At 35.2% G+C, this 16,905-nt stretch overlaps 1 protein-coding gene across 4 annotated transcripts in view; it reads left to right on the top strand.

Moving 5' to 3' along the window:
- VPS13A (vacuolar protein sorting 13 homolog A) overlaps positions 1-16,905 on the top strand; it is a 270,963-nt gene that overhangs the window by 126,767 nt on the left and 127,291 nt on the right. For all 4 annotated transcript variants that reach the window (XM_027964486.2, XM_027964487.3, XM_027964488.3 and 1 more), the window contains exons 28-33: positions 57-122; positions 319-472; positions 1,871-1,987; positions 2,067-2,170; positions 8,716-8,883; positions 10,144-10,448. In XM_027964486.2, coding sequence (XP_027820287.2) covers positions 57-122; positions 319-472; positions 1,871-1,987; positions 2,067-2,170; positions 8,716-8,883; positions 10,144-10,448 — 914 coding nt within the window. The remainder of the gene's footprint in view (positions 1-56; positions 123-318; positions 473-1,870; positions 1,988-2,066; positions 2,171-8,715; positions 8,884-10,143; positions 10,449-16,905) is intronic.

Below are 16,905 nucleotides of genomic sequence, written 5' to 3'. Positions count from 1 at the left end.
ATGTGCAATGTGTTCCTGTGATAATCTAACAGATTTGTATTTCTCACTTTGTGTAGGCTGAAAATAATTTACCCGCAACAATATTGAAGAATGCTTATAACAGTGTTGTGCAACTGATAAAGGTATAAGTGAATAATAATTTATTTTTTAGTTAGATACTGTATTTCTAAGCAAATGTATTATAAAAATTTTAACTGGAACTATAAGATCCTTGAGGATAAAAATTGACTATTATAAATTGTATCCTTTATACCACAAAGAACATACAACAGGCAAACAAATATTTGTTGTGTTACTAAAATCAGTTTTGTTCTTTAGGTGAATTTTTCCTCTTTGGATATTCATTTACATACTGAAGCACTTCTGAATACAATAAATTATTTTAATAATATCCTTCCATATTTGGAGGAGAAACCAGCCCCAGTGCATATTGTGGAGACTGAAGACAAAGGGGAGGTTATCAAAAAAATACGTATGTTTCTTTAAAATTTAACTTCAAATTTTTACCAAGTAGATCAATAAATTTTGGTTCTGGGCTTATTATTAACTTATGATATTGACTTAAGAATTCTATTGCCTAGATTAATATCTGGAAAGATTGATTATGTGCCAAGTTAATTTAAAAAAATATTAGTAAAGTGATTATTGCGGAAGAAAGTAGCTTTTATTTATCTAGTCATTCATTTTAGTTGATTCTGTCCATGGGATTCTCCAGGCAAGAACACTGCAGTGGGTTGCCATGCCCTTCTCCAGGGAATCTTCCTGACCCAGGCATCAAATCTGCATCTCTTCCATCTCCTGCATCGGCAGACGAGTTCTTGATCACTAGTGCCATCTGAAAATTATAAATTCAGTATAGTTAGATTTCATGAATTTAAAACAGTAATTCTGGGAAAGATTGAAGCAAGGAGGAGAAGGGGTTGACAGAGGATGAGATGATTAGGTGGCGTCACCAAATGAATGGACATTAGTTTGCACAAACTCCAGGAGATGGTGAAGGAAAGGGAAACCTGGCATGCTGTAGTTCATGGGGTCTCAAAGAGTCAGAAACGACTGAATGACTGAACAACAAAATATTATTTTAGATTAGAAACATAGAACTAACAAAATTTCAATAATATGAGTATATATTTTTAAACCAAGTGCTTGTAAGTGCCACATTATTTTAATAATTATAGTACTTTATAGTAAGAATAATGTTCAGTAAGCATTATATAACTTTTAAGACCATTTTTTACTATTATTGTTGCAGTTTTTAGTGTTTGTATTGTTTATGAATTAACTTTCATATTATCAATATAAAAATGCTTCAGATCTAAATATGACACAGAATATTTGATACCTGGTGGACCATTCTGTCAAAATTTTGTTTTAACATTCAGGAAGATTTGGGAAGGACCTTACAGAGTTGTGGATGATTAAATGATTGTCCTCTACATGTGACAGTATCTAAATTTCCACTCTGTTTTTGGTGGGAATTTTTTTCTCTTTTTAAATTTACTTTTTAGTTGGAAGAAAATTGACTGCTATTTTTAAGCAGTCAAAAGTTATAAGTTGGATAATAACAAAAATCATCTTGTTATCAGTAAATTGCCAAAGATTGATTTTACAGCTATGACTTAGTTTCAAATGTTATTATCATCTAGAACTATTTTGTCTCTTCGTCTGTATTTGTTTGGCTTTGGTTTCATTGGATTTGATTGTTTTTTTAGAATTCATATCTTAGTAGGTGCTTGCTTTCAGTTTGCAAATCAGATGTTCCTTTAGTATTCGCATTATTGTTATGATTTCAGTTACTTTATAAGTGTAGTAAGATAACTACTACTAAAATTTTTGTGTTATGTTTTACAATATGAGTTTCTTTTTGCAGCTTTAAAATCATCCAAGAATGAAGATACCGTTACCTTGCAGATTTTAGCAGAATTATCATGTTTACAGATCTTTATTCAAGATCAGAAACGTAACATTTCCGAAATTAAGATAGAAGGTAACAAGATTTGATAAAAAGTGAATTCAGAACTACTAAATGAAAGAAAAGGAATTGAATGATTCTTTTTTCCCCTTAGGGCTTGATTGTGAAATCATTATGAGGCCATCAGTGACTGAAACAAATGCAAAGCTAAGGAATATAATTGTCCTGGACTCTGACATAACAGCTATATACAAAAAGGTATGAACTTGTTTCTATTAATTAACATTATATATATGTCGACTCCAGGAGCTGGTGATGGACAAGGAGGCCTTGGCGTGTTGCGGTTCATGGGGTCACAAAGAGTCAGACACGACTGAGCGACTGAACTGAACTGATGACTAATCTTAAATATATAGTTGTTCTTTATATTAAATGATTTGAGAGTTTTGGAACTCTCAAGAGTCTTCTCCAGCACCACAGTTCAAAAGCATCAATTCTTCTGTGCTCAGCTTTCTTTATAGTCCAACTCTCACATCCATACATGACCACGGGAAAAGCCATAGCCTTGACTAGACAGACCTATGTTGGCAAAGTAATGTCTCTAGTTTTTAATATGCTATCTAGGTTGGTCATAACTTTCCTTCCAAGGAGTAAGCGTCTTTTAATTTCATGGTTGCAGTCACCATCTGCTGTGATTTTGGAGCCCAAGAAAATAAACTCTGTCATTCTTTCCACTGTTTCCCCATCTATTTCCCATGAAGTGATGGGACCAGTTGCCATGATCTTCATTTTCTGAATGTTGAGCTTTAAGCCAACTTTTCCACTCTCCTCTTTCACTTTCATCAAGAGGCTTTTTAGTTCCTCTTCACTTTCTGCCATAAGGGTGGTGTCATCTGTATATCTGAGGTTATTGATATTTCTCCCGACAATCTTGATTCCAGCTTGTGCTTCCTCCAGCCCAGTTTTTCTCATGATGTACTCTGCGTATAAGCTAAATAAGCAGGGTGACAATATACAGCCTTGATGTACTCCTTTTCCGATTTGGAACCAGTCTGTTGTTCCATGTCCAGTTCTAACTGTTGCTTCCTGACCTGCATACAGATTTCTCAAGAGGCAGGTCAGGTGGTCTGTATTCCCATCTCTTTCAGAATTTTCCAGTTTCTTGTGATCCACACAGTCAAAGGCTTTGGCATAATCAATAAAGCAGAAATAGATGTTTTTCTGGATCTCTCTTGCTTTTTTGATGATCCAAAAGACCTGTACTTTTTTCCCTCTATAATTTTATTTTTAATGCATATTTAAGGTTAAAATCCAACTTAGAAAAAGCTACAAAATGAAGTTTCTGACTTGTGTCTTCTTGTCCTACCCCCATTTTCCTTTCCTTTTTTGTTAACTTTGATTCCAGTGTATATCAATATTTATTCATTGTTCTATTGATACTTGGTTTCTGTTCGTTTTATCAGCATTGCTTCTGTAACTAGTCTTGTACATGTCTCCTGGTATATTCTTGGACATATCTCATGTAAGCATTTCCAGAGAGTTGTGTACTCCCAGGAGCAGTCAAAGAGAGATCTGGTATTTTATTTCAATGCCAGTGCTCGAAACTGTCGTGTTAAGTTTTTTGAAGATCTGGAGTATATAATATGGTGTTTTCAGTTTGTATTTTTCTTACCAGTAATCAAGTTGCATATTTTTCATATATTTATAGACTATTTATACTTACTTTTCTATGAAATGTCTGTTAAACCCAGGTGCCAGCAAACTTTTTCTGTAAATAGCCAGATTTTAAGTCTTTTAGGCTTTGTGGGCCATGCAGTTTTTGTTAAAACTATTCAGCTCTGCTATTGTAATGTGAAAGTAGCCATAGGTAATGTGTAAATGAGTGATTTGATTGTGTTCCAATAAAATTTTATTTTATGGATAATAAAATAAAAATTTCATATAACTTGCATGTGTCACAAAATATTACTATTATTTAGATTATTTTTGACTACTTAAAGATATGAAAATCATTCTTACCTAATTCTGCTGTTGGTAGTTTGCTGACCCCTGATTTGATTTACCAATTTGGGGGGAAGGAATGTTAATTTTTTTCCTCATTGATTTGTAGGAAATCATTTAATATGTTCTATATTATTCCTTGCTTAGTTTATTTTTGTTTCAAATAGTTACTCCCAGGTTGGTTATGATGTCTTTTGAGAAACAAAAGTTGTTAATTTTAATGAAGTTGAATTTTATCCTTTTTTGGTTTGAGAGTTTTACGTTTTCTAAATCAATCTCTTCTCTGAATTCATAAAGGTATTCCCCTACATCACCTTCTAAAAGTTATATGATTTTGCTTTTCACTTACATCTTTCATCCTACTTGAAACTGATTTTGTTTAATATGATTGAGGCTGGAATCCAGTTTCACTTTTTTTAACATTGGCTTCTTTTTTCCTAGCATCATTTATTTAAATAGATATCCTTTTCTTACCATGTACAGTTATTGTTCAGTTGCTAAGTCATGTTCTATTCTGTGTGACCCCATGGACTGCAGCGTGCCAGACTTCCCTGCCTGGAGTTTGCTCATACTCGTGTCAATTTAGTTGATGATACTATTCAAGCATCTCATCCTCTGTCATCCCCTTACCCTCCATCTTCAATCCCAGCATCGGTGTCTTTTCCAGTGAATTGGCTCTTTGCTTCAGGTGGCCAGAGTATTGGAGCATCAGTCCTTCCAATAAATATTCAGGCTTGATTTCCTTTAGGATTGACTGGTTTGATCTCCTTGCTGTCCAAGGGACTCTGAATAATCTTTTCCAGCATCACAGTTCGAGAGCATTAATTCTTCGGTGCTCAGCCTTGTTTATGGTCCAACTCTCACATCCATACGTGGCCACTGGAAAAACCATGGCTTTGACTGTACGGATCTTTGTCAGCAGAGTGATGGCTCTGCTTTTTAATACTCTGTCTAGGTTGGTCATTGCTTTTCTTCCAAGAAGCAAGTGTCTTTTCATTTCATGGCTGCAATCACCATGTGCATTGCTTTTGGAGCCCAAGAAAATAAAATTGATAAGTTAAATTTCATCAGTGAGATTCAGGGAGTTCGTTTCATTTTGTTTGTTTTGCAGGGCTTGGGGAGACAAGAATACTTCATAGATTGTGCTGAGTATCTTCAAAGGACGCATATGGTTTCTTGCTGTCTTTGTAATGTTAAAAACCATCATTTCATTAAGGGTTGCAAAATGGTAATACTCTGATTCAGAATATTCAAAAAAATTTCTTCTTTATTAAATGGGAGTCTTCACCAGTCTTTCTGCTGACATCTCCAAAATTTTGGCTACTCATAAGTTTATTCCCCAGTAGATTTCTTAGGCAGGGCTCATAGTTGTAAGAATAATACTACTCCACAAACATTTATATGTTGCATTACATTTATATTTGCAGAGTACTCTGACTGGATTTTGATTCTTTAGCTTGCATTTTCTTTTCTAGATGATTTTAAGCATGTTATTCTATATTTTTCTGGCCTAGTGTGAATGTTCAGTCAAACTGCTGCTACTGATCCTGATGACAGTTTCACTTTCTTTCTCTTAGAAGGACTTGGTAATTTTGCCTAAATATTCAGAGCTTATTGGAAGCTTTGTGTAGGCAAGACTTTGGAGAAGGGAGCATCATGGCAGATTGTGGGTAGTGATGCAAGTGATTTTATAGCCTCAAAACTTGAGTATCTTTAGAGTTTTTTGTTTGTTTGTTTTCTTTTTCTCTCATGCCAATCATTTTCCTTTTAGAAAAGTACTATAAGTATATGCCTGACAGTGTAAGTTCAGAGAGCCAGTTGGATGAAGAATGAGGGGAACTTATGTTTCAAAATACAGTTTTTTACTTAAAATACCCATCTTTTAGTGTGATCTTTTTATTTACCCCTTATCTATGCCTGTTGTCTCCTAGGCCACAATCTCTGCACTAAACACTGTTTTATGAAAATTTCTTCTCTTCTATTGGACTCACTCATGTGACTTATGGAAGTTGTTCTGCTTTTCACTGATTAATCTAATCATATTAGGGATATTATAGTCTACCTTCTGACTATTTTACTGCTTATGTAGTGTATCCTAGCAACACTCTGCTGTCAGTTCCTACTTTTGTTGCCTTTCACAGTGTTATTGTAATATGTTTTACTTTTGTGTATGCTGAAAGTTTGCAATGTATATGTACTGATTTAGGTTTAGTTTTCTTTTAGAGAAATTAATGTATATGTTTACAAAACATATACATTCTTACCTTTATTCTAACCATTTCTGGAATTAATTTTTTCATGTAGATTCAAAATTCTGTTATTTTTATTTCCACCTGAAGAAGTTAATGATTTCTTATCATTCGCCTCTGCTAGTTATGATTTATCTCATCTTCTGACAGGAAGGAGGGATCAGAACTAGGGAAAAAAAGCACTTTTATTTCACCTTCATCATCTGAGTGATACTTTTGCTAGGTGTACATAATTTCTTGTCTTTATCTGACTTTGTGTATAGTGTGTGTCTCTCTCTATATATATAAGTATATTTTCATATTTGTCCTGTTTGAAGTTTTCTGTGCTTTTTGGATCTCTTCTCTCAAAATTTTTTGTGTCTTTTGAGGTAATTCTTCCTACCTCCGTCTCCCTCCTCCCTCACCTCCCTTTCCTCCTCCATCTCGTCCCTATTCTTCCTCTTGGGCTCCAAAAATTACTTTTAGATTCTTGTTAGAGATCATCCCATGACCTTTAGATCCTCTGTTCTTTTCCCATTCTTTTCTCATTATGTTTCATTTGTATAATTTCTGTTGACCTGTTTTTAAGTTCACTCATTGTGTCCTTGGCTCCATTGAATATAGTGATAAACCCACTGAAAGTATTCTTCATCTGCTTCCCTGTTTTTTAATCTTTAATGTTTGCCTTTTTTTCTGCTTTCCATTTCTCAGCTCGCATTCTTTAATCTGTTCATTCATATTTTCCACAGTTTCCACTCAAAGCACTTGCATTATTAATAATAATGAAAAATCCATTGGCTGAATGTTTCAACATCTATGTTATAGGCAAGTCTGATTCTATTGATTGCTTTGTCATTCATTTTTTTTTTTTCATTCTTTTTGGAGTGTTTTGTAGCTAATGATTGACTGCCAGACATCATGTATAGGGTAATAGAGATGGAAGTGAACAGTATTTATGTCTCAAAGTGAGTGTGCCTTCTTTCTCTGCTAACGTATTAGCATGGGGAGTTAAATCACGTTAATGGAGAGCTGAAGGCAACAGGGTTACTGCCTTTCCCATCATTTCTTAAGGCTTCTGCTCGAGGCAGTAATCCTGATTGTACTTCCGGCCTTTTCCAGGGAGGAGGCTTCTCCTTTCTTTGAGGATTGTAGTAGGGAAATCTTCCTCTGGTATTCCGCTGTGACTCTAGTCACTCCCAAATAAAGTGCACAATGAAATGCTTACAACTGAGTGTGAATTCTTCTGTGTCTGTGACTCCCAGGGATTCTGTGTCTACCATTATTAGTTCATAGTCAACCTTTACCATTTTATCTCAGTTCTTCTTACCTAATGTATATGGTATATGGCATCTCTTTTCTCCTGCCCCTTATCCTAGGTGAGCTGGTGCTTTAGAGTCTGTCTTTCTTGAAGGTACCTTATTTTTTCTTTAGATTTCAGGCCGCTTGGTTGGCTTGTAGCCTCAGATTTCTAATGCTTTTAAGAAAAGTTAAGAGGCTTCCCTGGTGGCTCAGAGGGTAAAGCGTCTGCTTACAATGCGGGAGACCCAGGTTCAGTCCATAGGTTGGGAAGATCCCCTGGAGAAGGAAATGGCAACCCACTCCAGTATTCTTGACTGGGAGATTCCATGGACGGAGGAGCCTGGTGGGCTACAGTCCCTTGGGTCGCAAAGAGTTGGACACAACTGAGTGACTGCTCTTTCTTCCTTTAGGAAAAGTTAAAAATTTTATATTTTGTCTGGTTTTGTTTTTCTCATTCTTAAGGTTTGCAATGACCTCTCTTCAGCATTCTGTATCCTAGGCAGAAGCAGAATACTGATAGACTTCAGTAGAATCTCATCTTACACCTCAGCCTTTAGTCAACTATCTCTGATTCCTAAGGTTTTTTTGTTTCATGGTTGGAATTTGTTTACTTACGGTTCTTCAGCCCTCTGCCCTGCTTCTAGCATTTAGGAGGGTCAAGAAAACTATAAAGTAGTTAAAAATTAAGTTAGTGAGTACTCTGTTTATTTTTCAAAATATTTCTGTCATTCCACATCTGCTAATATCACCAACCATTTTTAATTTATTGCGGAGCTTGAGATGTCATACTGCTGTACATAATTCTTATTTGGCAGTTGAGATGACTCAACAAACTAATAAGGAACAGAAGTTTTGTGATAGGAGAAGACTCCTTTGAAGGATCTGGAAAATCTATTCACACACTTCAGATCAAGAAAATAGATTATAAGTTTTGACAGTGAATGAAAAATACATTTATATGGCAGTTCTCAGTACAAAAGTATACTCACTAAATGAAAAGGTGTATTGTGACATTTTTTTTTTTCTGTTTTTCCCACTAAAAAAATCTTGTGCCAAACCTACCAAATTGATTTCATCCCGAAAGGGAACTGCCACTTCTGTTTTGAATAATCTTGTATACATTCTAGTAAGGACATTAGAATTGTTGTCTTATTTATACTTGGCTTGACTGTTTTGAAGATTTTCCAAATATGTGTGTATGTTTTGTTTTTATTTTTGCCCTGAAGACATTCTATCCAAAGTGGATTTTGACGATTGAAATTTTCTCTCTTTAAGGCTGTTTATATTACCGGTAAAGAAGTTTTCAGCTTCAAAATGGTTTCTTATATGGGTGCAACTGCTGGTTCTGCATACACAGATATGAATGTAGTTGATATGCAAGTTAATTTAACTGTTGGTTGCATTGAAGTAGTGCTTGTCAAAAAATTTCTGTATTCTGTATTGGTAAGTATGTTAATTGATTTTTTTATTTATTTTTGCCTACTAGTTGGAAAGTGTTTGCTGTTTCTCAAGCATAGATAAGGAATTCCTTGCTTGATTATTTCCCCCTGCTTTTAAAAATATTCCAGGTACCATTTATCATGACTGAAATGTATAGTGTCATTTATATAGTGTCATTTTTCACATGAATGTTCTAGTTAATTGAAGTATGTATTTTTATAGACATTAAATATATGTATATATGTGCATTTTATATATGTTATATATATTTAATTCCTTATTTTATACATATTCGTTTAAGTATTTTACCTTTCAGCTCTTACTCAAAGTGCTAAATATACAATTGAAGTCCAGTTTGGTTTCAGATAATCATTAGGGAAATTACATTTTCTATTATATTCTATGAATATTTGGGGCTTTGTGGGATTTAGATTTAATCCCGATGACATTTCCCTAAGGTATCTAAACTCTATTTCTGCCTTTCATAGTTTGTTTTTCTTTAGCTGGCAGCCGATATTTTTTCCCTGTGAGTGTCATGCCTGTCTCTGACTTCACTATTCATTCCTTTAACTAAATTGTGATATAAACTAGATAATCAGTTCAGTTCAGTCTCTCGGTCATTTCTGACTCTGCGACCCCACAAATCGCAGCACGCCAGGCCTCCCTGTCCATCAACAGCTCCCAGAATCCACCAAAACCCATGCCCATCGAGTTGGTGATGCCATCCAACCATCTCATCCTCTGTCGTCCCCTTCTCCTCCTGCTCTCAATCTTTCCCAGCATCAGGGTCTTTTCAAATGAGTCAGCTCTTGATTCTAAATAATGTTGTTGTCTCTGTGATCTTTTTAACTGAGGTTATCATGCAGTTTTTCTTGACAAACATTTTTATTACTGTTTTACCTTACAAATGTAATAAGCTCTCTGTGCATTGAGGTTTTATAGGGAAATACGATTGTTTAGCCCTTAGGAAAGTGAGATAAAAAGAGAAATAGATACCAGTGAAACATTGCAATATCCCCACACTGCTTTGTTCCAGGGACTAGGTTTTTATTGTTTTACTGTGTTTCTGTATCTGTATCTTTTTGTTTCCCAATTTCTGTTGCAGAAGATTAAGGTTTAATGTAGACAGACTTTGAATAAACTGTTGCTTAGTTGTACCAAGAGAAAGTTTTTCTTACGGAGGTAAAATCATAAATAGTGATATATTTAATAATTTTTTCCATTAATGGTAGCTTTAAGAATATAATTCTGTTTTCTTTATAGGCTTTTATAGATAATTTTCAAGCAGGTAAACAAGCCTTAGCTGAGGCAACTGTTCAGGCAGCAGAAATGGCTGCTACTGGTGTAAAAGAACTGGCACAAAGGAGTTCTAGAATGGCATTGGATGTTCACATCAAAGCCCCTGTTGTGGTTATCCCACAGTCTCCAGTTTCTGAAAATGTTTTTGTTGCTGATTTTGGACTAATTACAATGAAAAATACATTCCATGTAATAACAAAGAGTCCGACCAATCCCCCACCCATTATTGATTTGATAACGATAAAGCTAAGTGAAATGCGACTATACAGGTAAGCTTTTCACAAGTGTATTTATGTAGAATGCAGTCTTTTTCTAATTTTTTTCTATTAAAGGCTTTGGTATCTTGAGTTTTCTTTTTAGAATTGAATTTAATTTTATTATAATTATACTTAATTTTGTGGGGTGTTTTTTTTCCCTTCCTCAAGTATTTTTTGGTAAAATCAATTATTGTTTTCTAGTTTCTAAAAACCTGGAAAATACAGGAAGCTCAGCTCAGTGCTCTGTAGTGACCTAGAGGGGCAAAATGGGGGGAAGAGGGAGACTCAAGAGAGATGGGGGCATATGTCTACTTATGGCTGATTCACATTGTTGTACACCAGAAAGTAAATGTTGTAAATCAATTATATTCCAATAAAAAATGAAAATTTAGTGATTATATAAATAAATACTTAGAAAATATTAGATAATTAGACATGCTATAAAATTTGTTATCTGAGGAAATATATTTGTACTTATTGGCAGTTCTTCAAAAATTAGAAGGTTATGGAAGAAATAGGAGAATTTCTAATATATTAATTCTCTGGAAATACAGCATGCCCAAAGTACTCTATCAGCTTTGTGCTGTGGTTCTGATATGCTAATTAAACACACACACACATACATATCCACACAAAGTAGAGTACAATCTTATCTATTCACTCTGCATAGAACTAGTAATTAGGGAAATTAAGTGAATATCCAGATAGTTCCAAAACTTTTACTGTGCTGTCTCTAATCACACATTCTAGATTTAATACCATGTTCCTTTTACAGCTGGGATTCATTTCTATTTAAACCTTTCACTTGCTCGTTTCTTTCTGTACTTTTTCTTTAATCTCATTCTATTTATTGTTTTCCTTTTATTTTTGCTCCTTCTCTTTGGCTCCTGGCATGTCTGTGTCCCTCCTGCCACTTTCCATCAACAACATTTTAAAAACAGCCTTATTTAAGATGTGATTAGTATATAATAAATTGAGTATTTTTAAAAGTATAGAGTTTGATAAGTTTGATGTGTATACCCTTGTGATAGTTTGAGTACAGTTATAATTCTTGCTTAAATATTTGGTGGAATTCACCAGTGAAGCCACTGGGGCTGGGATTTGCTTGTAGAAGATTTGTAACTACAATTTCCGTTTGTTTAGTAAGCTTGGTGCTATATGAATTATTTTATGAGTGATTGTTAATATTTTCAAGAAACATGTCTTTCATCTACATTGTATAGTTTTATGTCATAAAGTTAATAATATTCTCTTATTCATTAATGCCTATATTGATATTACCTCCCTTATTCTTGATATTTATAATTTATACTTTTTTATTAATCATTCTGGCTAGAAGTATATCAGTTTTATTGCTCTTTTTTTTTCCTGTGGAATAAATGGTATCCATTATTATTTCACTTCCAGTTTTATTGATATATAGCACTGTGTAAGTTTAAGGTATACAACATAATGATTTGACTTACATACATCATGAAATGATTACAACATAAGTTTAGTAAATAGCCATCATCTTATATAGAGACAAAATTAAAGGAATAGAAAATATTTTTTCTTGTGATGAGAGCACTTAGGATTTACTCTGTTAACAATTTCCCTATGTAACATACAACAGTGAATAATTTATCATGTTGAACATTATATCTGTAGTACTTATGTGTCTTAAACTGGTAGTTTGTGCCTTCTGACTATCTTCTTCCAGATTGCCCTTCTCCTATCCCTTGATTCTGATAACCACAGATTTTAACTCCTTTCTTTATGAGTTTGTTTGAAGTATAACTGACCTACAGAACTATGTTAGTTTCTGTTATACAACATAGTGATTCAGTATTTCTGTACACTTCAAAAAGATAACCACGTCACATCTCTAGTTAACATCTGTGACCATACAAAGATATTACATAATTATTGACTATATTCTCCGCACTGTACTCATGACTCATTTATTTTGTAACTGAACGTTTGTATCTCTTCCACTTATTTCTCTCCTCCCCCATCTCTCCTCTCTAGCAAGCACCTGTTTGTTCTGTATATCAGAGACTCTTTTTTGTTATGTTTGTTCATTTGGTTCTTTAAATTCTATATATAAGTGAAATCATTCGGTATTTATCTTTCTCTGTATGATTTAGTGTCATCTTGGACACCATGTTGTCACAAATGACAAGATTTCCTTCTTTTTATAATGGTTGAGTAATATTTCGTGGTGTACATGTGTGTACACACACACACACACACGCACACATCTTCTCTATCCATTTACCTACTGATGAACATTTAGATTGTTTCCATTTCTTAACTGTTGTAAATAATGCAGTGAACTTAGGGGTATGTATATCTTTCAAATTACTGTTTTCATTTTGTTTGGATAAATACTCAGGAGTGGAATTGCTGAGCAAGGCTAGTTCCTGACAAAGCTGGCTGCAATTTTTGGGGTGTTCCAGAGTTGAGAGGGTCAAGGTCAGTTATTTGGATGGTTGAAGAGCTCAAGGGTTCCAGAGCTGGTGTTGGGCCACTGGTGGCAGAGCTGGTTCCTGGGCCAGCTAGGAGCTCAGGGGATCCTATAGGAGTTGGCCTGTTGTGGGTAGGTGGAGCTGTGCCCACATTCAGCTAGCTGCTTGATGTGGGATGTCCCAAGACTGGTACCTACTAACTGGTGAGTTAGGCCAGGTCCCAGTGTTATGACCTAGAGAGAGGATTCCAAAATGGTGCTTCCTAGAGCATTGTCCTTGTGTTTGAATAAGGGCCCAAATATGGCTCTGTCAGTGTCTCTGTCCCCAGTGTGAGTCCCAGAAGATTCCTGCTTCTCAGAGAGGCTCTCTAATAGCAAGTTGATCTCACCCAGGCTCCTTTTAAATTACTGCTTCTTCCCTTGGTCTTAGCTCATGTGAGAGTCTGTGCCCTTTAAGGGTAGAGTCTGTTTGCAACTGCTCTCTGGCTCCCAAAAGTATGCCCCACTGGTCTTCAAAGCCACTCATTCTGGGGACTCTAGATTGGGCAGCCTGATGAGGGTTGTACCCCTAGTTCCTTGGGGGAGAACTTCTGCAATTACAATGATCCTTTTTCCATTTGTGGCCTACCTGGGGGTATGGTTCTTTACTGCACTGTGTCTACCTTCCTTGCACCTGTCTTGATCCTTTTTATATCTTTAGTTTTGAAGATGACCTGCTAATCTTCAGGTCATTCTCATTGAGAGCTGCTCTGTAAATAGTTGTGAGTTTGGTGTGCCACTAAGAGGAGGTGACCTTCCAATCTTTCTATTCTCTGGCCATTCCCTAGTTATCCATTCTTGAACATTCAGTTTTATTGCTTTTAAAGCACCAGATTTTGGATTTCTCTCTTCTGTTTTCTCTTTCATTGATACCTGCTTTGATATTTATTATTCCTTCTGCGTCCTTTGATTTTAATTTTTCTCTTGTTCTAATTTTCTCCAGGTGGTGATTCAGATGACTGATCTGAACATTTCTTTTCTTGTATATGCATTTAGTGCTGACATTTTGGGGTTCTTCTCTGTAGCCCTGTCCTCTGTGGCATTTTACCATATGATCTCTACCTGCCTTGATTTCCCTGGATTCAGCTCTTTTCTTAACTCATGGACTTTTATTGGTTATTTCTTGGCTTATCTACCCCCTTGCTTTTTCATGACCTTTGAATTATCTCAAAACAATTGAGTCATGGGATTCATCTCATTTTTTTCTTCTTTCTCAGTAATCACTGCCCATTGCCTGATGTCCTGTGTCTTGAAAATCAATTGTTAATATATTTTGTATGTGTGTCTTTGTTGCAGGGGGAGAGAGAGGAATTCTTTCAGGCAGGAGGGTAAATCTAGTTCATGTTATTTTATCTTAAATGGAAGGATAAATTTCCATCAGTTAAATATTTGCATGTAATATAAGCATGTAATATATCCCAGGCACTGTGCTAGGAACATGAAGTATCATAGTGAGCAGTTTTTACAAGGGGTGAATAAATTGTGTGTGCGTACTAAGTGACTTCAGTTGTATCTGACTCTTTGCGACCCTGTGGACTGTAGCCCGCCAAGCTCCTCTATCCATGAAAATTTTCAGGCAAGAAAACTGGCGTGGGTTACCATTTCCTCCTCCAGGGGATCTTCCCAACCCAGGGATTGAACCCACATCTCCTGAGTCTGCTGCATTGGCAGGTAGATTCTTTACCACTGAGCCGCATGGGAAGCTCCATTTTGAGTGCAATTTTTTAAAATTTTTTCTAAATATTTTAATCTATAATTTTTTTAAAATCTATTTTCCTGTTGTTAAAAACTTAAGTTGATTCATTTTTATTGTTTTAAATAGCATTATAATGCTGCTTGATTTCTTTATCAATACTTACATGATTTTCTGCTCATTTCTTTAGGGTGTTTCCTTCAGATGAATTCCTCGAAATAGAATTACTTGTTTATAGAGTAAACCATTTTCCCTGAGATAACTTTATTGCAAAGATGTTAATTGTAATATAAAATTTTTAAGAGATATATATAATACTTCTATAAGGAAAGTTGTAAAATTTAAATAAGGGCCAGTAAGAATTCTTAAATAATTATAGAGAGAATATTTTCCTATATCTAGTATTAAAAAGGTGTCAGTTTCCTATAAATTAATTTTGTATATTTAATGCACTCAATAAAAAATCACAACAGCAGTTCTTTTAACGTCTTTCAGAATTATTGTAAAGTTTTTCTGGAAATATAAATGGGGGGAGGATGTAGCAAAGATTTTTTGAAAGAAAGAATTGAGATAGGGCATGGAAGAATTATAACAACCTTCGAAGTACTACTGAAATATTAAATTTCATTAAATACCACTAAAATATATTATAACACTACAATAATTAAGATAGTGAAATAGTATAAAACTCACCAGCTGACTGTGTGGGTGCATGTGTAATATCACCATTATTCATATATAACAGTCAAGCTCATTATTCACACATTCTACATTTGTGAGTGTTTCTGCTTGCTGAAACTTAGGTATAACCCCAAATCAGTGTTCATGTCACTTTCACATTCACTTTGGGCATGCACAGAGCTAGCTGCAAGATGCTTGAGTCTCCCAAGGCCTGTGTTCCCAGCTGAGGTGTTAAAGAATACCCTGCTGTCTTTTGTAAGCTCTTCTGCTGTAGACATGTGTTCCTTTTATTGTGCCCCCGCTTTTTTTTTTGCATTTAAAGTATTTTCCTTGGTAATTTTGCTATTTAAAATGTCCCCAGAGCATAATGCCAGTAATAAAAAAACTAAAATGGAGTGAATCATACGTTAATAGTATATGAATTATCTCAATAATGATCTTGAAAAACTAAGGACAAATAACACATAAGTACCAGTTATATGGTAGAGAAAAACTTGATAAATTGAGCACTGAAAACAGAAGGAAAATGATAAGGGAAGAATATCAGTTGGCTTTGACTGTTCAAAATATAAGTTTCTAAATATTAATTACCAAAGCCAAGTGCTACCATATAGGATAATTGGCAACATCTTTAATAAAAAATGAAAATCATTACATATTTTAAGACAGTAAGAAAAATGATAATTTGAAAAATTAGTAAAGAACAAGACTAAATGATTCTTTTCAGGAACAATAATAGCTGGTACCTAGCTAATAGAAATGTTCAACTTCATTAATAATCAAGGAAATGAAAATTAATACAGTGAAATAGTATTGTTTCCCTATTAAATTTGACAGATCTTCAGTTCAGTTCAGTCTCTCAGTCGTGTCCGATTCTTTGCGACCCCATGAATCGCAGCACGCCAGGCCTCCCTATGCATCACCATCTCCAGGAGTTCACTCAGACTCCATTGAGTCAGTGATGCCATCCAGCCATCTCATCCTCTGTTATCCCCTTCTCCTGCCCCCAATCCCTCCCAGCATCAGAGTCTTTTCCAGTGAGTCAAGTCTTCGCATCAGGTGTCAAAAGTACTGGAGTTTCAGCTTTAGCATCATTCCTTCCAAAGAAATCCCAGGGCTGATCTTTAGAATGGACTGGTTGGATCTCCTTGCAGTCCAAGGGACTCTCAAGAGTCTTCTCCAACACCACAGTTCAAAAGCATCAATTCTTCTGTGCTCAGCTTTCTTTATAGTCCAACTCTCACATCCGTACATGACCACTGGAAAAACCATAGCCTTGACTAGACAGACCTTTGTTGGCAAAGTATTGTCTCTGCTTTTTAATATGCTGTCTAGGTTGATCATAACTTTCCTTCCAAGGAGTAAGTGTCTTTTAATTTCATGGCTTCAATCACCATCTGCAGTGATTTTGGAGCCCAGAAATGCAAAGTCTGACACTGTTTCCACTGTTTCCCCATCTATTTGCCGTGAAGTGATGGGACTGGATGCCATGATCTTTGTTTTCTGAATGTTGAGCTTTAAGCCAACTTTTTCACTCTCTTCTTTCAATTTCATCAAGAAGCTCTTTAGTTTTTCTTCACTTTCTGCCATAAGGGTGGTGTCATCTG

The sequence above is a fragment of the Ovis aries genome, chromosome 2, assembly GCF_016772045.2.
Source record: "Ovis aries strain OAR_USU_Benz2616 breed Rambouillet chromosome 2, ARS-UI_Ramb_v3.0, whole genome shotgun sequence".
Lineage (NCBI taxonomy): Eukaryota > Metazoa > Chordata > Mammalia > Artiodactyla > Bovidae > Ovis > Ovis aries.
Note: the sequence above shows the minus strand (reverse complement) of the source record. Positions and strands in the feature narration are given on the sequence as shown.